Below are 22,494 nucleotides of genomic sequence, written 5' to 3' on the forward strand. Positions count from 1 at the left end.
GCCACTTTTCCATTGGCACTCTGCCGAGGTGGTGCAGTGGTTATGTGCTCAACTGCTTTGCCCAAGGATGTGGGATTAAATCCCGGTCGCATCATCCACTTTTCCATGGGGCGCCCGCGTGCTGTGCGATGTCAGTTGACGTTAAAGAACTGCAGGTGGTCGAAATTTCCGCATTCTTTCACTAGGGCATCTCACATAGCCTTAGTCACCTTGAGACTTTAAACTCCATAAATTAAACTTTTCCTCTGGCCACATTATTTCAAGCGGATGCTTTGCTTTGGCTGGCCTCTGTCAAAAATGGGTACAGCCCCATCTCACATTACCTTGAGATGGAAGGCCTGTTGAGCTGTTACAAGGGGTACATTTTTTCACAATTTTAAACTTCGTGGCCCCAGGTGAAATCTGGTTTTGAGCAGTCTGTTAATGAAAAGACATTATAAACGTAGCAGATTGTTTATATGACTTGCTGGCGACTACACGTGGTGGCCTAGCATCCAGCTGCTCTAGAAGCATGGTGCAGGGACTTTGCAGTGGGAACACTTATCGGATTGTCTGGTATCGCACCTAGCTATATGGCATTTGTGTCAGCTTGTCTTGCAGACTGGACGTTATGTAGCCACTCTTGTACATAGATAGATATGGGCATCTGGAAGTCGTCGAGTCATAAGGTGCATTTTAGTGTAGAAGGGCTGCGCATAAACTGTGACACTCCTTTGTGTGAGCTGGGCTGCAGGCATTGCAGCTCCTCATGCAATCATTAGCAGCAGTAGGAAGTATGCAACTCTTGACTAGACAAACTTGTAAGGAGCTGCCAAAATAGCAGACAGTTCAGTACAAGTTGTCATCGGAACAGTTATTTGTTTCTTTTCTCGTGACAGACACTGGTGGTACCCCTTAGTGATGATTCGTCCGAATGTCAGAGAGAGAGATATTTTAATGGCAACAGGAATGTCAGACATAAGCATTCATCCAATGGGCCTACATTAGAGAAAGCAACTGTGAATGCTTCTGCACACCTTGAAAAACTCATGGAAGAAATGTACTAAACCAGGTGGGATACATAAGTGACTTTTTTATAACATTTTATTGTGTTATTTTGCATTATTTAGGCATTACTTCTTATGGCTATCCCAGTTTCTGCACACCACCTTGACATGCTCTTTTGAGATTGATATTTGACTATACGCCAAAGGTGCAGTAATGGTATTTTTAGAGAATAGTGCCTCTGTAAGTTGGAAGCAGGGACCTAATTCTCAATGGTTATTTGCATTATTTCATATTGTGCTTCAAGTGGAGTGGAAAAAATCTGAAACTGAAAATTTAACAGCTATATCTTCTGCAGTCGGTCCAAGAAGCCATCACTGGTTAAATTATCAATCAACACTGCCTTGCACACATTGCAAAAGGGCTTGTCCCAGCTCAATGTTGAGCTGCATATTTGAGGTCTGGCATCTTGTGCTGTGTTGTATTTTATGGTGCATAAGCAACTAAGGCTATCATGTGCCAAATGCAATGTAGAAATCATTTACTTTCTAACAAATGTTTAAAGTATGTTTAAAAGCTCATAGCTTCTTACTGTAGCGAGAGTACATTCGCCACTCAGGATAACAGATTGAGGGCTTGTTTGTTTGTTGTGTTTGTTGTGCCACATTTCTGGGTACTACCATGGCCACAGTCTCGCCATTTCGTCATGCCTGTCCGAAGAGCAAGGAAAGAAGGAAAAGACAGGTAACTTGGTAGTTGGTAGAGGTGAATGACAACAGCGAGTCTCTAGGACAAGAGGTTCGTGAGAAAGTTGTGACAGCAGTGTGCCCTAGAGTTCGACGTTGAAGTCTTCTGCTTGAAGTCTTCTACACCAGAATGAGAATAGTCGATGGCAAGAGGCAAGGGGTGCTCATATGTGAAGTGACTCGCCTATGACATGTAAATAAAGCTGGAATCACAGTAAACTACTATGTGCAAAGGCATGTCTTTCCTTTCAAGCTGAACCTAAGCATAGCCATGCAGATTACTCTCGCGTAATTCCAGGTTTAACCACAAGCTAAACCACAGCTAATTTTAATCTCGGGCCTCTCGTTAAGATGTAATCGCACAAGGTATTTCCATGAGGGAATTTTCTCCTATGTACAAACAAGGATGAAACAGTATGTACTCTGAATAAAACAGTGGAAAGTGTTTTTGCCATAGATGTCTAGTCTTATGCTTGCAAATAATATGTAAATTAAGTGTGTTCTTTTCCAATAACAAACCATGAGTGAGGTGTGTTTGTCCCATGCGAAGACAACATAAAATAGTTTCAATCAATCGTTCTTGGTGTGAGCATGACATTCCATTATGACAGAATTTACTAGGTGTTACGTACCTTTTATTTACTTCATGCAGTGTTCAGTTTAGACTACCAGTTTGCTATTAGCTTACAGTGTACTAATGTCATTGAGTCTTTGGCTGACATTTTTAATTTTTTAATCTCCAGAGTCTGGGCTCGTGCAGCCCATGCTTCTGGTTTTTCATTTCCACCTATTCCAACATGGAATTTGAACCCCATGTGTGTGACTCTTCTTATGTTGTGTATAAGGTTTTCAATTAATGGTCTGACTGCGTTTCTTGGATGACTTGAGGTTAGTATGATGAGAGCATCAGTGTAAATTATGCTATTCTTGATGCTCTGAGTAAGGCACCGTGCAGGAGTGTGCGACGTGCGCGCCCCTCGCGGCGGGAAGAACAGTTTGGTGGGGAGACGTGCGCCCGGCCGTGCAGCGGAGACGCGGCGGATCTGCTGTGCGTGGGGCACATTCGCCGTTCGTTCTTTCGATTCGCGGCATTCTATGGTCACAAATTAATTGCTAGGTTTCAGTCTTGAATTGCTGCTGTTGCACACATTTTCACTAGCCTGATAAAATATTTTTCGCGTCACCGAATAAGCTTTACGAAGCGAAGCGACGCTAAGTGCGAATCGCCGCCTTCCACCGAGCAGTGAGCTGGTAATCATGCCCGGGTATTGCCGCGTCCAGATCTACCGCGAAGCATTTTTCCCGAAAGAGGACACACTGTACCGCCTTTACCTGCATTAGCATCCTTTCTCAACCCGCAAAAAAAAAAAAAAAGAAAAAATAAAGAAATTGGGCAGCTTATTGGCATCAGCGCTACTAGCTATACTATAGGACCGAGCCGTGCGCGCCCAGTGGGCCGCGCTCGTGGATGCAGTTGTTCATTGCATAATTTTTATTTATGATGTCCTGTGGTCTATATTTCCCTGTCTACGATAGCTTGCAAGCACTAGTACAATGCAGACAGTAATTTCAACAGGAATGGAGCGTTTTAATGGCGCATTTACTATGTTTTGCGCATTAGTTTCGCGAAATTACCTTGGCAACTTTTCTTTTGCTTGCTTGCTTGCTTTCATTATTTTTTTCCTTCCTCTCAGCTCGTTCCTTTTTTTCTTCCCACACCCTTTCCTTCCGCGCTTATGCCGCTACATTCCTTCTCCTCTTGGGCGGCTTCATTTGTCCGTCCGCCAGCCTGACGTTATTTTCCTCGCCATCCTTCGCTGTCCGCTTCGCCCTCCTCTGTAGATGTGATTCATAAAGCCCCTGTCTGCCATTCCATACGCCTTATTCATTTAGTTGTGCTAGTGACATTTCGATGTCTACTGAGCTATTGAACCTCGAATGATAATTAAGCTGTTTCTCATGCGATACGTTGCTCAATTGAGACTATAGTAAAAAATAAGCAAAAATGTTATTTTCTTTTTTTACTTATTCGTGGACGCTCAGAACAGATCTTGCATATCAATACATGCCATATCCTGCTCCAAACAATTTGTCGAGCGGCTGGCTGCCACCTAGCTGTTACCTTCCCCTGTCAAAACTTAACAATTTGTGGCAGAGGACTTGAAAGTACCGTTAAAAAGGTATTAAAGGGCAACTCCGGTGGTTTTTTCATCATTTTGTGCTTTTAATTGAATTATATTCCTCGGCACGTCCTGACTCCAACACAAAAAACCGTCTTCCAAAATTCCAATTAGAAGTATTTTTAAAAAAGAAAAACAGCAAAGCGAAACCGAAACTGCTTTCACGGCCAGAAACGACGTCACATTTGACGAAATGGTGACGTCACACTCAGTATTAGAAAAACACTCGCACGTGCGTTGGATGGTGAAAATCAAGTATGGAAATCATGACGCACTGCATAAAATGTCTGAGGCAGTTCAATATAAGCCTCACAATTTCATAATCACGCGGGAAGTGGACAGTAACGCCTGTATACTGTTTGTGACGTCAGAAACTCAGTGTTGCCCGCAGAAATACTCTCAACTTAAGCCATGAAAACGGCATATTTTAAAGCCGTATTGCGCCTGAACGGATTATCGTACGGCACCCAAATTTTGTAGAATGCGTCAGGACGGAGATAAGAACCTGTAGTAAAAGTTTTACTACAATATTCGAATGTCAAAAAACCCCCGGAGTTGCCCTTTAAGGATCGTAAAAAAAAAAAAAAAAAAAAAAAAAAAACGCATTCAAGTCCGGATGAGACGTTCTTTCAACGCAAAAGAAAATTAAGCATGTTACAATTCTGACATGTGACAGAGAGAAGACATGCATGTGTATTAAAGTGTAGATCGCTTGAGCAGTACTAAGGGAGTTTCCATTCTCATAGCTGTCGCTGTATCAGGGACCGCGTGCCATCTGCCATCTTTTCCTTTATCTTCGAAAAAAGTGGCAACCGCCTCACCAGAAAACAGCTAAAGCTCTTCAAATTCTGTCTGCGTAATGTGAATGCGGCATTTACAGGCCCCGGGTAGCGGGCAATCGTGTTCTCAAGTTTTCAGGCTTGTCGCTTCTTTTTAGGCTTTTTTCTCTTTTTCGACTACATCTATTCCTATTTTTCTCCCACACTCGTTCCATCCTTCTCGGCCTCTCGATTCCCCGCAGCTTTCCTTTCTTTCTTTCTTTCTTTCTTTCTTTCTTTCTTTCTTTCTTTCTTTCTTTCTTTCTTTCTTTCTTTCTTTCTTTCTTTCTTTTCTTTTTTTTTTCAACCACTCCAGCTTGGGGCGTTCGAGCTGGCCTTTGTGAAGCTCTACCACACTTGGGAGGAGGGGCGTTCGCCACAAATGTTTTTTGCATTTTCTACATTTTTACCGCGTTTTTTACGCCTCCCACCCTTCCACCCTCTTTTTGCTCGGCCTTTTCCAACTTCCCGTGCTTCTCCTGACGTCTTCCGTTTCGCGTGTTTCCAGCCTAGAAATAAACGCCCAGTGGGCGGCCAGGGCTCGTCCCTGTCTCTTCGCCTTGTGTCGTGTGGCTCTCGCATTGTTTGTGCTTCTCTACGTCACTCGAGCAGGCTACTGCTACCATTTCGCTGCGCAGGCCGCCTTTTTTAAGCGCGCGCCCAGCCCAGGCAGCCGCGCCGGCCGCGCGTCTCCCTATCAAACTGTTCCGGCGCTCACTCGTGGCGCTGCCTGTTCGCCGCGAGTGCTGCCCTCTGGGTTTCTGCACGGTACAGACCGCAGACGACCCAGTGGTGAAAATGGGTGTAAACTTGGGTAGTCGCACCGTTTTTTTCCCAATCGTTTTTGTGCCACTGCACTTCCTACGTAGCGTGCTGATATTGAACTATTTGTATAAAATGCTAACTGGGAGACCCTCCTTCCCGGCAGAAGATAACGACATACTGGGCTGCCCGTCGTCATGAACCATAGAAACATGAACGTTTGAGAGTGTATGGGGCCGTGCGGGTCCCAAGGGATATGTATATGCCTGCTACCTGCTATGCTAGCGGCTACCTGCGTAGAAGAATATGTCCATGCACGAGGTCTCGCCTGCTCCACAGAAAAATCCGAACTCTTGCGAGTTCACAAAGGGAAACACAAAGAAGGGACCCTCAATGTCTCCCTCGAAGGAAAGCTACTTCCCGAACGAGACAAGATACGAGTCTTAGGAATGTGGCTTCATAACAATCAGCGATGCAGCCATACGCTCGGCCTTCTCAAGCAATCCACCACTCAGGTCGCCAGGATGATCACGCGTGTGTCGCAGAAGCGGAGCGGTATGCGAGAGGGGGATACCCTGCGCCTGGTTCAGAGCCTGGTACTCAGTCGCGTAGGCTACGCCCTCCCGTATTTCAACCTCAACAAAGGAGAAGTGGAAAGTGCAGATATCATCATCCGCAAAGCTTACAAGACAGCCCTGCACCTACCAATGAACACCTCTAACGCAAAACTGCTAGCTCTTGGCGTTCACAACACCTTCGAAGAGATCAAAGAAGCCCAACTGGTCACGCAGATAGCCAGGCTCCAGCAGACTCCTACGGGGCGCTCGCTTCTTAGGCGACTGGGGCTAGGTGCAACTGCGGAAATCGAGAACCGTACTGCGAGCATACCGGACGCAATTCGCCAGACGCTAAAGGTCTCCCTTCCCCGGAACATGGACCCCAACTTCCATGTGGCCCGTAGAGCAGCCCGGGCGAAGTATGTACTAAATTTAGCTACAAGATCCACCACGGTATACACGGACGCGGCTTCGTATACAGGAAGCTCACATAATAGCGCCGTGGCGGTAGCTATATTGATTCCAACCTAAAGGAACTATAGCTAGCGCCTCAGTCAGGGAATGCACGGTAACCGAAGGGGAGGAGCTGGCCGTTGCTCTTGCGGTGGTAGCCGGGTATCGATGCAACACGTCCCTTACCATTCTTACAGATTCTAGAGAAGCGTGCCGTAACTACATGAACGGCCGCATAGGTCGCGCCGCCCTCAGGCTCCTCCATAGCACGACCCCATCAAAAGTCAAACACAACATCTACTGGGTGCCAGGACACACCGGCATAGCGGGGAACGAACGCGCCGATCAGGTAGCTCGAGGGTACACGAGCCGAGCTTCCTCCCAATCGGACGATCTACCCGAGCGAGTCGGCCCTACGTACTCCGACATTCTTAACTACTATAAGGGGGTACGGATCCGCTATCCGCCGCCTCATTGGGATCTAAAACAACAAGAGGCCGTGTACTGGCGAAGACTGCAGACAGGAACATTCCCTAACCTGCATACCCTGAGCAAAATTTACCCGTCACAATATCGAGACACCTGCCCATGGTGTGGTAGCAAACCTTCGCTATACCACATCATGTGGCAATGTAAAAATAACGACAGCTTTCGTAAAGACCCGAGTGCGGAACAGTGGGAGAGCCGGCTCTCCAGCGGCGATTTGGATTGCCAACTAGGTTTAATCCAGCACGCCCAGCGAGCAGCGAAGCTCAGCGGAGCCCTGGAATAGGGGCACCGACCCTGTGAGAAGACGGAAGATGGAACTCTTCCGCTACTAGCACAAGACCCTCGTAGAGAAACTAACGTATTTCCTATCCTATCCTATCCTATATGCCCCAAACTTCTTTGTTTCAGTAAAGTCATTACTACTACTTGCGCATGAAGCAAATCAGCCTGGCGTATGTCTGCTATAGGTTTTTGTTGAGAGACAAGAAATGCCTCAAAACACCAACGTGCACTGCCTAACGCCAATGCCGCTGGAAGCGATAACGAAACCAACGAAGCGTTTCGGTTTTGATTGTGCTGAACAGTCGGATGCATGGTGGTTGGATGGTTGTAACAAACGGGCAGTTTTTAGCAGTTTTAGGTGTGCACAGCTACAACATTGTTGATAGTGGCGCATTCTATTAACTAAATAGTTTATGTCAGCGTTTCATTGATATTTTTGAGCAAAACGTAACATAAGAAAATTGCAGCAAGCAGCAATGCGGGTGCATCAATAGTGTCACGTGGAAAATCACGTAGGAGAAACAGGTGCGAACATGGAGGAAGGAAAGCTTGGTTTGAATACACTGTAGTTTGAACATGGAGGAAGAAAAAAGCGGCAAAGCGGTATGTTTGTTATGCGTATGCAAATGTATGCTTGACAATTTCGACTTTGTTTATCTTTCTTTGCCAGAGCATAAGAGTGGAAAATCTAGGCGAGCAGATGTTACGTGCGGCTCGCGAAGCTTCTTCAGCGCAAACATGGTGATTCGGGCCCTTGGAATCATGTGCGGGCCTAAGTTCATAGTTTGACAGTAGAATTAGGGTGGTACTGGCAGCTATTCTGCAATCTTATACATTACACCACTTCACCACATGCATCGCGATACTCGTGGCTATAGTGAATTCTAGTTTACTATGCTCGTGGCGTGGGTACCAGGATCGATCTGGTGAGAAACTGTTGTCCTGAACATTTCATCGAGGCCGCCGTTGGTTTGCCTGCATTGCCACTCAAAAGGTTCGTCAGACGGACCCAATCTGTGGTTTTAAATATACCACCTACATACCTCTGATGGACCCGATGAGATTTTTTTCAAGGTATACATTGGAAACGCCGGACGGATGCGGGAAACATTTTTCCGGAATGCTTGGGATGACTGATCTTCTAAACAGTTTTACCTGTGCGTCCAAAATGTTCCACAATATACGTTAGATGCATGTTCACTACGCGACGTCGCTGCCGTTTTCTATTTGTCATAGCAGCAGCCAGATGTGGCCAAATCGAAGGTGATATTGTTACACAGAGGTTAGGATGCGCTGGAGATTAGCACACCAGAGCGGACAGACCCAGCTTCCTCTTCCTCTTCCGCTTCTCCCACCAAACCTCGTCTTCCTCCAATACTAGACTGCGAGACGTGCTTGAAAATATGGTTGTGCAGCGTGAAATTGCGAAAAATAGTACAGGTAGAACGAGAGGAAGAAGATGGTTTACATGGTATGAAGGAGCACTGAACAAGGGTAAATGGGGTACGCCTCAGTTCGCACATCAAGCCATGGGTCTACGTGGATTGGGCTGCGGCAGGGTGGCCAGCACAATCAAAACATAAGCGCATTATAAGCGGAGTGCTCTGCTCTTTGTATGAAATATATAACCTAACATCTTGAGTCATCGCCTACCTCCCCTTAATCAAAATATCCAGTCAGAACTACCAAGTCATCGACAGCACCTAGAAAGTTTTAATCACGGGCCGAAGATGTGCTCGCTTGTCAATTTGCATTTCTGATGACTTCTTATCTTCTTTCAACATTTGCCCTTTCTCCTATTGGTCCCTTTTATTTTTATTGTTTTTGCCTTTTTTGTGTGTGTTTACTTCTGAAGAACATTTTGTTTTTGTTTTTTGTATTGCACTCGCTTTTGGTAACAGGCTGATCGCAGTCATGGCTTCGAATTGGGCTCTTCTGGTGCTGCCCCGCATGGCACAAGGTGTAGATTTCGTAGAGAGCAAAACATTGTTTTAGGAGTCTTGTGAGCAAGATAAGATCCCGCGTGACTAGAGATTGTTGAACCGCTCTAGATGCTTGGAAAAAAAAAGACGGCATGTTCTCAAGCTGTTACCATTTTTATTGAGTCCCTGAAGTTTCGAAGAGCGCTCCAGAGTATGTGAATGTGGATGCTGCATGAAAGTCAGGTCAAGAGCATATGCATGATTTAAAAGTGGGTGATGGCAGCCCATCCTGTCGTTTGTGCCACCTGGGGTGATACAGAAGAGGTTAGCAAGCATAGTGTTGCGGGAATTCACTAGGCAGCGCGAGCACCTGCAAAGCTCTGGCAACGCGTTGCCAGCAAGGGCAGACGCAGCTCTTGCAGTATGTTGCAGTCGGGCACAGTCTTGCATGAAATGAGCACCAATTGCGGAGCCTTTGTTCAAAGTGAGTCGCACTGCGGTTACTGCGTTTATTTCCCATAAGGTTCTGTAAAAGAACTGGAATGTTAGGCACACCCGCCTGCCTGGCAGCATCACAAGTGTGCATGCTCGCACTTTTGCATGGCGCAAAGCAGAGATTTATGCGGACTGGGTTTCACTTCATCGTGTTTGATGGAGGACACTGTTCATGGTGCCACTGACGTAAAGCAAGCGAGGCGGAAAGACCTGCCTTGGCCACCCCTGCCGGCCTTCATTTCCCTGGCTGCTTCCCACGCAGCCACATCGGAGGCTGAACTGATCATTGTATGCTTGCTATGATCGGGGCTCACACTTCAGAATGGTGACAATGATGGTTAAACTAGAACTATACAGCCGCATTCTCATCACGTGCGTACCATCCACTTCCACCTCAATTACATTAAAGGTTTTCTCACGGAATAGGCAGTGAAATGTTCTAGAGTGTTTTCTGCATGTAAAGAGATAATTTTGATTTTTTTCAATCATAATTTTACTAAATAAATTGTGGATTTTACTCACTTTGTTATGTTAATCTATATCTGGGCTCTCTTTATTGATGTGAACATTGTATGGGGCCTTTATTTGCAGGCGATGACCCCTTCCTTTCATAACACTTATTCTCCATGCATATGCATCCCCCTTCCTTGCGTTACTATTGACGAGCATATCACTTTGCTTTTATTTTTCCATGGTTTGTCATCTTCTGGCTCACTTTGAAGGAGGCTGTTCAAGGCTTTTGGAACTCTGTAAGTAGTGTGACCATAGGGCTTGCTTTCCCACTCACCAGCCATCCCGCACACAAGCGCGGTCATAGGTTTCCTCAAAAACATTTATTGTCTAAGCAGCGATAAGGTGACAACAACGCATTATGTTTTGGCCTCTTCATAAAATGACAGGGGCCACCGGTCACATGAAGCCTCATCGGCAAGTGCAGTCGGTGTGGTGTGTATGTTGTGTAACTCACTTTGAGAGTAGGGACAGAAAGTGAAAAGGTTTCACGCGTAATTTATTTTTACATTGTTTGCCGGCCGACCGAATAAAAAAAAAAAACAATTTGCAAGCACAAGTGCAATATATAGTCAGAGTGCCAGTCTGTTGCCCCATCACTGAGCTTTTCCTACAGAACTGCAGCTTCCCATCGCTTTTAATCCCCCTCAGAGTGCAAGAAACTTGTGGAACCATATATGCCGCTTCCTTGTGCATCATGCCACAGTGTCTCAGTGATTAGGGCATTTGACTTCTAGTTACATTTGCATGTAACTAACACAATATTATCGGCCAATAAATCATTAAGATTCTTAAAACGCTATCTGCATTGCGCGCCTCAACATGTTAAACTCTTCGCCTATAATTCACTTGTCACGTCTAAACTGGAATTCGCGTCACCCATTTGGAATCCCTGTTAGTTTCATCCATGCACTGCATTCTTATGATGCTAGTGTCTCTGCCCTAAAAACAGCCTCAGGTTTATCATCGCTATCTCTCCTTCGTCGCACTTCAAGCCTTTCTTTATTCTACAAAATATTTAACAACCCTATGCGGGCAGCCCCTTATATTCTTCCCCCAGCACGCATATTACCCTGCACCAGTCATCGCCTGCACGTCGCCCGTCCATTGTCACGCACCGTTACTTTTTCGAATTCCTTTTTTCCTCGCACAGCTGCAGACTGGAACGGCCTTCCAGGTGACATTGCTGTTATCACCTGCTTATCAACATTCTTAGAAAGTGTAAAAAAATATGCACTATAGCAATGTTTTCATAATGTTTTCCACCCCTTATGTAACACTTCTTCCTGGGGCCTTTAAGGAAATAAAATAAAATGAAATGATCCCAATTACAAAGGCATTATACCGACCGTAGTGGCGTCTGTTTGATGGAGGAGAAAAGCAATTATGGCATCTGTGGGCGCTGCACATTATTGGCGCTCTTTGAAGAACTTAAGGTGGTTGAAGTTATTGGAGCACTCCACCTTACTGCGATGCTTGTCTTAATGGAAGGAAGGCACTGCTGCATCTCCGTGACACCACACCGTCAACTTGGGAGTCCTTAAAATGGCTCACGTAGCAACAGAACAGGGACACCTTGCATTTTGCAAACATAGAAACATAGAAACATGGCAGTAGTGGCAGAGATCGAACTTGGGTTAACATGCGACATAGTTGCCTTGGGCCTTGTATCCATGAAACAAGACTGAAATCGAGCTCCAGTCACATAGTGCATGGGCTCCTTGCACTTTGTGTCCATCACAACTGAGCCACCATGGCGCTGCTGCCTGTTAGCATATCTACAACCAGAAAACGCATGCTGATGTTTCAAGCAGCCTTGAGGCAGCAGACAAGACCCACGGGGAGAGGTAGGCAGTGCACAGAGATTCGGAGCCAAAGAGCACTCCAAATAACAAGCAAAAAGAAAATCGGATATAGATGCCAAGTGAAAACGTCGCCAAGCCAACGCGATCGTGTATGGTACCATGCCGGGCACATAGCACATCAAGTATTTCTGCTTCATCTTTATGTCCATAGCATTCCTCTTCTCAATGTTTAGCTGGAATTCGTTAAGGTGGTGTTTCTCCATACTAGTACTTTGTTCAGGCTTTCTGCCAAAAAAAAAAAAACACCATCAAAAGAAAATTGGGAACATCCTCCACCCTTCTTTTAATGCTGAGTGCATCCCCTGTAACTACTTTTCCTTATGGTATACTAATTCACCCATTGGAATCAGTGCATATTGCTTTTTTTTTTTTTTTTTCAATCATCATCAGTCGGACTATACCCACTGCGAGACAAAGGACTCTCCCACATCCTTCCAATTAACCCGGGTCTGTCCTACCTGCGTTCATTTAACCCTCACAAACGTTTTAATCTCCCACCCACCTGACTTTCTGCTGCCCTTGCTACACTTGCCTTCTCTTGGAATCCATTTGGTACCCTTAGCAACCATTGGTTACCCTTCCTTCGCATTACCAGTGCTGCCCATGTCCATCTCTTTTATCTTAATTTCAACTAAAATGTTATAACTCAATTTTGTTTCCTAACCTCTGCATGCCTCTGTTTTGCTCACGTTCACCTTCCAATTTCCATTTCATGGTTCTCTGCGCTATTCTCAATTTAAGTGAAACCCTTTCCTTCAGCCTCCACGTTTCAACCCCAGAGGTGGGTACTTAAATAAAGGTGTTAATAATTTCTTATTCAGGGGTACTGGTAAGCTGCTAGTAATCAGCTGCATGTATTTGCCGAATGTGCACCTTCCCATTCTTTTCTCTGCTATCTATTTGTGGCGACTAGTTGTCCTAAGTAGACGCATTCCCTTACCACTTCCAGCACATTACTTCTTTTTTATAAACTGCTGTTTCTTTCTGGTATTGTTGAACACTACTTTTATCGCCGGCGTATTAGATTTTAGGCCTCCTCCTGTGCATTTACTATGTAGGTCATTAATCATTCTTTGTAATTTGCCCCCTTAGTCACTTAGCAAGGCAGTGTTATCGAGTCGCAGATTACTTGGTGTCAGTCAAACCTTATTACTAACCACTCCCATTCCAAGTGGACAGTCGCCGGCTGTTTTTTCATAGTCGGTGGTACCTGGGAAATGGTCTGAATAATCAAACAGTGCAGAAAATCCGTGGACCTTTAATAAATTCACATCTCTGCGAAAACTAAGCTTTGAAAATCACGAACTTTGCCACCCTGATGTTTTGTTTATATGTTGATAATAGAGAGTTAGAACACAACGCAGTTTGCTACTGTAATCTGCTTCCGCGTGCTGCCCATTCGCTTGTGTGAACCAATATGGCAAGCGTGGCGGCCAGTGCATGTGTGCCGCCAGGAGCCGTGCAGCTCATTGAAGGCAATCACCACATGCACTGTGGTGCCCTGCACAAGCGGATCATGCTTGCTGTAACCACTATAACGCTTGCGATTAGAGTATCTCTACCAGTCATAGTTTTGTCATGTCCATGCCACTTTACGACATAATGTGACGCAACTGCAGGTCATGCTCAAGTCGCGAAGGAATGCCCGCACTGTGCAAAGCAGTAACATTCAGTTTCCATGTTTAACAACGGTAGCGAAAATCGTGAGGGTCCCCCTCTTTTGTTTCTTTTGCAACAGGCGGTAGATGGTGCTCGCGTTCCGTTTTCAGTCTGACTGTGCCCCGTTTGTAGGCTACTGCAATGACATTGATGAGCGTTCCTTTACTGCCACTGCTTCAAATGGCAACAATGAACAGAGAGCAAAGCTACTCTGTCCAAATGACTCTGGTTCTTGCAGCATTCATGGCCGCACAAAACCGATTGTTTGCGACAAATGTATGCCTGCCCTAGTTTATGTGCTGCCAAAAAAACTATCCTTAGACCAAAAACAATCTACACAGTATGGCTCATCCACACTCTGGCTTTGCGATGAGTGCTAAAGTTTTGACGGGCCATAACCTTTTTCATAATCTGTGAATGCATTATGTAAGGGTTGGTTATATTTCAAGCGTTTTTATATTCAAGTCCACTGTAGAATAGCCTTTACGAAATCCTGCTTGATCCTTAGCTTGATTGAAGTCTAAGGCTGCCCTGATTCTGTAAGCTATTACCTTAGTTAGTTGCACTCCAGTTGTACCATTTTGCTTCAGTTTCTTTTCTTGTGTTATCCTGCTCCAAAGAACATAATTAAATCAGTATTTCACCTTAGGTTCACCAAAAAAATTTGGAAGGGTTCAATGCTGCTCATCCAAATATTGAGTGAAAGCATTAGCATTGGTTGACCGAGCATATTCTTCTTCTCTTTTTCTTCCTCAGCCCACATATAAAGCCCCGCTTTAACCAAGCCGTATGAACATGCCTTAGTGGCCTATAATGGTAATGTGAATGCCAGGGTACTAGCAGGCTGATTCGGACATAACCGTCCCATATAAAATGAGAGACCTAAGTTGGCAGCTCCTGCCAGCCCAGGTGGGGTGTGACGTCACAGCGTCACGTGGGTAAGATGTGGCTACCGGCCGTGCTATGCTGAAGGCTCGAAACCTAGAGTAGTATTGCTTTTGCAATAAAATGCAGCTGTCAGGAGAAAACACCCAGTTCATAGCCATTCAAGCCTTCAGTTGGCAATTTATCGAAGTGTATCCATCGATTTCGATCCCTAGCACTGGCAGCCCACGCTAGACCATAGCAGCGAATACGACGCCTACCATTTAGATACAACCAACACTTGAAACAATGCACAAGTAGAACTAGCGCACTACATGATCTTGGGTTAAGACATAAGCTGTTTCCGGGCTAGGGCCACGCACTGCCGGAAAAGCCAAGGTTTACTTATTACCTTACTACGGAAGGCGGAGGTACTGAAGTTAGATCCTGGCCACATTTTGATTAAAAAAAGCATGACAATCATGCTTGCTGAAGACCCCAGGCGGTCGACATTAATGATTGAAGCCCTCTGCAGTTTCCCTCGTTGCTTGAGTCACCTTTGCACGTGGGCATGCTTTTTCGCTTTTCGGCTACGTGAAAGGTGGCTAGTTTGGCTACGAAATCAACCTGTCAATATGTGTCCAGAAACGTGTCATTCCACTGACTTCATGTACGCTTTAATACTTGAACATTGCGGGCCGTAAGATATAAGGGGTTAAAAATCTCGAGGAAGAATGCAAAGGTAGTTCATTACACATGTATGTGACCTTTTTCATTTGCCTCTTAAAACTTTCGGGTACCTCTATATTATCTTTGCGGACCTACGTGTTCCCTCTTCAATGGCCAACCAGTCGGTTAAAAAAGCTATAAAAGTAACCATCTTTTTTCATTGCATCTAGCATGGCTCTAGAAGAGACGCACTGAACCTAATGATGTGATATTAACTTGCTTGCGTGACTTTAATGCAACATTATACTCTCCACAATATCAACTGCTTGCATAGAGAGAGGGCAGCTCCACACTACTGCATCTAAGTCCAGCGTCATTTGGAAGGGGCGCATGTCAATAAAATTACGGCAACATCTGTATCGCCGCTGCATTTGCCAATACAAAAAAGTGGCGACCTCAAGCTCTGCGTAAACACAAGCTTCCTTGTGACTGAAAACAAACCAAAAAGAAATCCTTACCTTCATTATCTCCATTATTTTTCGTGCGCATGAAATCCTTTGACATTTTGCTGGGCTCTTATTGTAACAAACATAATTTCCTCCCTCCCATGCTTGGGCTGTGCTGTTACCTGCTGTATATGTAAATTAATTAATTGGGGGCCACGAAAGATTGGGAGGATGGGCGAAAAAAAAAATGTCTTTCTGTCCTTTCTGTTTCTTCTTTCCTTTTGCAGTCGCGACATATCCGAGGGTATTTTTAGGAAATTGCGAGACCCCCAGTTTTTGTTTTCAAGGTTTGGAAGGTGACTAGGTGGTTTTGATATAATCACTATTTTGCCTAAATGGGAGGGTGGGCAATGACTCGATGGGCAATCTTCGGTAAATTACAAAAGGTGCCTGTCATGGCGTAATTAAACAAAAAGGAGTGCAAATGCGAGAATCAAATTGTAGTTCTTCCTACTGGGTGTCACGTTCTGCTTTTCTTGGCAATATTTCAACTCTGAGGCATTGTCCCAAGTTGTCAAAAGGATTTCTAGTTGGGCTAGTTGGTGACTGACATGTTCAAACATTGTATGCTTAGGAAAAACAGATGTAGAAAATGATACGAGACACGAGACACAGGAGCGCTCCTGTGTCTCGTATCATTTTCTACGTCTGTTTTTCAAAAGAGCATCAATGTTTGAACATCCCAAAGTTTATTACTGCGGCATGGAGCTTTTGGATCTGCCATTTTGTCATTCTTCGGACACAGCCACACAAGTGCAGTAGAACTTTGTTGATACATTCCAACTTCATGCGATTTCCTCTTTAATACACTGAAAATTGCAGACAGTAAAAACATCCCATAGAGTTAAACTATTATTCTGCCTGTTAATATGTTCACTGATAAAACAATTTCCTGGTTAATAATATTATTAATAATAATAATAATAATTGGTTCACAAAAAGGGATAGGCGCAGTATCTGTCACACTTGTTTTTGTGCACACCTGAACCGTGCCGTATAGGAAAGGAGGAAGATGGGATTGAAATTGGAGACAGAAAAAGAGGAGCCATAATGGACGGCTAAAACGTTCTGACCACCTGGAGATCTTTAACGTGTGTGACAACAGACGGATGCCTCTTCATTTCGCCTCCATCGAAATGCAGCTGGAAGCAATCAGGATCGAACCCGGGTACTCTGGCACAGTAGTTGGTCACCTTAACCACTGCACCGCTGTGGCGTGGCAAGATTTCCTGGTTACTGCGTTCGAAATTTTGCTAAATTTTGGTCGTTTAATACATTTTGCGATCAACCAGATGTGCTAACGAGTGCTCACGACATCAACAATTTAGGTTTTCATTTTCTGTACTAAGTATTGTTGGTCGCATGTGTATGTGATGTGAACATACTTTGCGATAAATTGTCTGGCCTGGATTTAATTCTGTGTAACCGCTAAGGAGCAGTAGTATGCTGGGGACATGAATGCGCTCTACATTTTAAAAAAGCCTCTTCACGAGCTAGCATCACCAAACAGCGAAAACTAGTTTTGAACTGAGCATATGAAGGTTCTTTTACCAACCTGCAGTACATAGAACTGGTTACTTTGTGGCCACATGCTAACAGTGCTGCCTTGCCCAATGAAGCAGGTATCATTGGGGGCATGAAAAGAAAAGTATGTTGTTTCAGTCGATGACAGTGCAGGTCCACCAAGTATGACATGAAAATAACTCATTTCATGGGACGATGCACAAGCTTGTTATGGATGCCTAACTCTTAGATGACCCCACAGAAACCCGAAAGAGTACAGCGCTGCTTCTTTATAACTAAATAAAAACCACCATGCTGTTTGAGTTTTTAGTCAGCTTTAAAAAGCATCTGGTCAAATCAGCCTTTCGTTAATGGCAGTTTTATTAGCACCAGGTATGCTTTACTGACTGACCTATGCTGCCTTTTCATAGGACCTAAAGACCTTACACATGCCCTTAGGTTCACAAACTGAAGAATGCATGTTTGTCAACTGTGTGGCTAAGGGCTGATAATAACTGTACGTTATCTGATTTGAGAGGACTTTTAGAATGAGAAAGCATGTCATAATATTTTATACCATGGCACATTCTTTCCCATCTAAACTTGCTTCTAAGAGAAAATGCAACAGTAGATTTATTTTGCTTTGTTAGGTTCCTACGAAAAAAAATGCTTTACACAGATTGACAATTGAACTTAAAGATCTCCTTCTGCACAATACATGACATTTTCCAACCCTGTTTTGGGCACATCGTTGCCCTTGCCCTCATATGTGTCATGTACCCAAACATATATGCACAATTTTCTCGCAGATTTTGTGTTTTTTTGGTGGTTTGGCTAATATTGCTGCGTTCTGTTTTGTAGGCAACAGGTACTGAGCGGACAGATTACAACTTGCCCAATGAACAACACATTCAAGCGACTGCTGTCAACCTCTGCAGTTGTATCCTTTCATTGGTGCCTTCAGGGCTGGCCAAAACAAAATGAAACTAATATCAGATACCAGTTTGCAGCATTGTGTTTTCAGCGCATATAATAATCATTTTTGAATGTGTGCTGTCATATTACAGAGCACACTATTACTAGTGTGTTCTTCATATTCTGTTGCAATTTTCTGCCTGAGGGAATGTGATTCTTCAAGTGCAATATTCTTAGTGTGTGTGTGTTGATACCGGAGGCACATTAACAATGTCGTTCATGGCATCGGTTCCTTGTACTGAAACTTCTTTTCTGTGCTTTATTTTGCAGGTCATTGCTCTTAAACGAAGGACTGAAAGGTTTCATGGAAAGAAACCTTCAGTACCACACGTGCCAACCATTGCTCTTTCAATGGCATTATGTTCCAAGTATTGCATGTCCAGTGATCTCGATGCTAGAGGTGTATGCATGTTGTGGGACATTGAATGCTTCAATAGATTACCTACCTCTGTTTTACGTGATGATAGATGAAGGGATCAGTGTTGTTTTCTTAATTATTGTTTAATTATGCTCAAAGAGCTCAAGAAGTGACCGGTTTTAAGTTTTGGGAATATTTATTGTGATGGTGATGGCAATTACTGTTACAGCTTTAATAGGGTGTGGGGCAGGCACAGTCGGTTAAAAGCATAGAGCACAGGGAGTCTGCTTCTGAGCCACTTTGTGTTGATTGTATTTTCCATTGTTCCAAATCTTGATTGTAAGATTTTTTTTATTCCTAGCCTCTCCAGTGGGATGGACCCCCACTAATGCTAAATCAGCACCACTCACTACACAACTCATTAGAAGACTTCCTGAACTCTACACTTTTGACAAAGGCTGTACATTATGTGCATTTGAATGGAAGCGTATATATTCTAGTGATGCCTTACGTATGTTTGGTTCTTTTTTTTTTTCCTGTGCTGAAAGCTTTGTCTCCAATCATTTCCTCCTGATGTGTAATTGTGCTCCTGGGGATAAAGCAATGAAGCCCAAGTGATAGTCATCGAGAGATTTTTTGTGTGACATCTTGACATGTTGTACAAGGATGCCACTGTACTAAACATTTTTATTTTTAGAACCATGCGAGTGAAGTGCTAATTATCCGGTTTCACTGGAGGCTCTAGAAAGAACGTGCACATAAATTAGTAGCCTTCACCTTTGGTGCATTGCTTATGATGTTATGTATTGTGCTATTATGCCCACGCTCATTTTAAATGTCCAGCTGTGAGGCTTCAGCACTGCGACTCTTCCTTAAATTTTTGTTCCGTATTGTACCTGCCACTGACTCTGCAATAGGAGTTATACACTGATATGCTTTCATCTGTAGTGGTTGGCCACTTTTGAATGAAAGCCAGACATGTTTTGTATTTTGTTTCTTTTGATATAAAATGGAAGGGGCAGAATGAAAAGGAATCTCCTAGTCCATGGCGATTTGGCTTGATCTGCTTCTGCCTGCCCTAAAAATTGTAGACGTGCCCAGTCTCCGGCACGATAAGGTGTATCTTGAGATTTCAAATGGTGAAGTTTTTTTTGCGGCATTGTCATCTTAAAACGAGAATCTGATCTGAAGAGCGGCTTTAGCTTCTATAGCTGCTGCACCATTACTCTAAACGCAGTCATTCAAAAGCATGAAAAGGCGTGCCATGAGTGCTTAAAAAAGCACGAGCACGAAGTCTAACATATTATCTGAAGCACCTCTGTTGCTTCTCATTGTGCATTTACCCATGCATCGCGGTAGTCGGGTTCTTTGTGGTTAGTTAGAAGTAATTGATCTTTTCGTTATGTGCATAAAGTTGATGACTCTCTCAAACTCTCAAGATATTTATTGCTTAGCACATTTGTCCTACACCTTGAAATATTACATTCCATTTTCGGGCTTTGGTTCACATCTGGGAACATTTTTTTTTGTTGAAATGTGCAATTATTTACTTGTACTTTTTTTGTAGCTTCTGTCCACAAACTAAACATTTGTGTATCATGGAAATGGGATGTTCTTTAGGAGGAAGGACAGTGATATGTAATTTGAATGGCTTTTAAGTCTGTTTAGCTTTCTTTTGAAGATCTTTAAAGAAAGTAAATTTCAAGTTTTTGTTGACCTTAATTGCTAAGCATATCTAACTGCCACTAATAGTGCTTCAGTTTGCATTAACTTGAATCTGTCATTTAGCTCATAATTGTGCATATTTATTTATTTACTTGGATTGAGGCCAGTTTCCTCACCAAGTTATAACAAGCACTCATTTTTTCTTCATAATCCTGAACTTTATAACTGCATTTTTGCATGCATTACCTTTTCTGCCTAGTGTCAAATGGAATGTTGCAGTGTTCTGTCCTCTTATTGAAAGCATTTTGGGTTTTAAATGCAGATCCAGTTACCGCAGCCAACAAGTATAACACCCTTCCAAATGATTTACCTGACCAAAGGCATCGGATGAGCCACTGCATGGATACTTCCTCTACTAGCTCTCATCAGGACAGACCCTCAGGGAAAAAGCTGCACAAATGTAGCAAATGCAGCAAGTGCTTCGTTTCGAAATATTTGTTGGATGTGCACCTCCGTACCCACACAGGCGAGCGTCCATTTCATTGCGGCTTCTGCGATAGAAAGTTTACGCAGAAAAATAACCTAAAGACGCACATCAGAACTCATACGGGCGAACGTCCGTATTATTGCACCTACTGTCAAAAGGGATTTGCTCACAAATGTAATCTGGTGATCCACATGCGCACCCACACAGGTGAAAAGCCGTATCAGTGCCAGCTGTGCCCAATGGCCTTTGTGGAGAATACGGCTCTCCTGAGACATGTGAGATCTCATAAGGGTGAAAAGCCATTTCATTGTGACTTGTGCCAAAAGGCATTCGCAGAAAAGTGCAGTTTAAAAAAGCACAAAAGGAAAAGACATTAGGGGAAGAGCAGTCTTCTGCGAAGTCCTCTGATGGTTTGCTAGTTACCCTGTTCTTTGCGAACTAGCAAAATTCAAATTACCTATAACAAGTTTAGCTACTTAACCTACATCAAAAGTGTTCAATTTGTGGAATTTTTTCATTGGTACTAACATGCTTAAAAAGGCATTTAGATGATATCAGACAACGTGGCACTCTCAAACTTTCATTTTAAATTATCACTTCATGCACATTTGGAATTTCTAAGGATAAACTACTTTAAGCAATGGGATGTATTATTTATTACTGATTGTACTTCAATGCATTATTCCCTTGAGAGTGTCAGGAAACTAAAGAGAGCTTAAGATGCTTGTTTTTGCATTTTGAATGCATTAGATTTATATCAATTCTGGAAATATCTCATCACCTCTAGCTGTATGCACAGCAATGGAGGAGACCAGCTCCTTTGATGTTTGTTTAGTCATTATGTTGTGTGTTCGCTGGAGTATTCGGAGTGAAACATGCTTCTTATATAAGCATTCCATGGTTAATTTGGACCCTTTGCAAGTAACCTGTTTCTTGAAATGGAGTTTGCCAAGAAAATTGAGTGTTCAGTTACCGTTGTTCATTTCCATTGTTCAAAGAATAGCCACTGTGTTGGATTTGAATTTCTTATTATTTTGTGGTGTTATGGTTCAGTGAAATGTTATTAAACCCATATCTCATTCGCACCAGTTGCTGTGTGGATAATGGGCTGTTAGGCTTGCAGGCACTGAAATAAATTCGGCTTGCATTCTTGTGGGAGATGAAAGACTCTATATTTTTCTAAGCATGCTGGAATGCATTTTTTTCTATACTGTGCCAAATATATTTAGTCCATTCTCATTTCCCATTCCTCTTGAGCTTTCTGTGTCATTTTGCTTAGCTAATTTTAGTTGATTTCATGGTTTATGTACTCTATTTAAACACTTTAGTTTTGCGATTCTAATATTCATCATTTTGTTCTGCGTGTATATCAATACCAATGCTGTCTTCTCGAAATCAATTCTATAGAACTCTGAGCCCCTCCTTCCCTCATACCCAAACTTGTACCTAAAGACCTTGCTGCATTTGAAGATGAGATTTTCTGCCATATTTTTTATCAGTGCTCGGTGTTGCATCCCACAATAAAGCCATTTCTTGCAGTGGAATTCTCTTACTGATATCACAACAGTGCACAGGAAATATTTTTACTTGGGAACAAATTTTGCACATTTGCAATTTTTCTATATCACCATATGTCTACTTAGGTTTTGCATTTCATTTTTCATTCCTTTAAAGAGGAGGAAAAGCAGATTAAACTAAATGATATGATGCTGACTTTTCTATTTTTGCATTATGCTGGCTTGTGC

General features: G+C 43.4%; 1 protein-coding gene across 1 annotated transcript in view; it reads left to right on the forward strand.

Annotated features, from left to right (window-relative positions):
• The first annotated feature begins 7,787 nt into the window (after window positions 1-7,787).
• Window positions 7,788-22,494, forward strand: part of LOC146181949 (uncharacterized) — a 35,427-nt gene continuing 20,720 nt past the window's right edge. Inside the window, exons 1-2 of the mRNA XM_084575872.1 lie at window positions 7,788-7,874; window positions 18,126-21,124. Of these exons, the coding sequence (XP_084431998.1) occupies window positions 20,500-21,124 (625 nt within the window). The 5' untranslated portion in view covers window positions 7,788-7,874; window positions 18,126-20,499. The remainder of the gene's footprint in view (window positions 7,875-18,125; window positions 21,125-22,494) is intronic.

The sequence above is a fragment of the Amblyomma maculatum genome, chromosome 8 (assembly GCF_055883805.1).
Source record: "Amblyomma maculatum isolate TAMU_Amacu chromosome 8, ASM5588380v1, whole genome shotgun sequence".
NCBI classification, from domain to species: Eukaryota; Metazoa; Arthropoda; class Arachnida; order Ixodida; family Ixodidae; genus Amblyomma; species Amblyomma maculatum.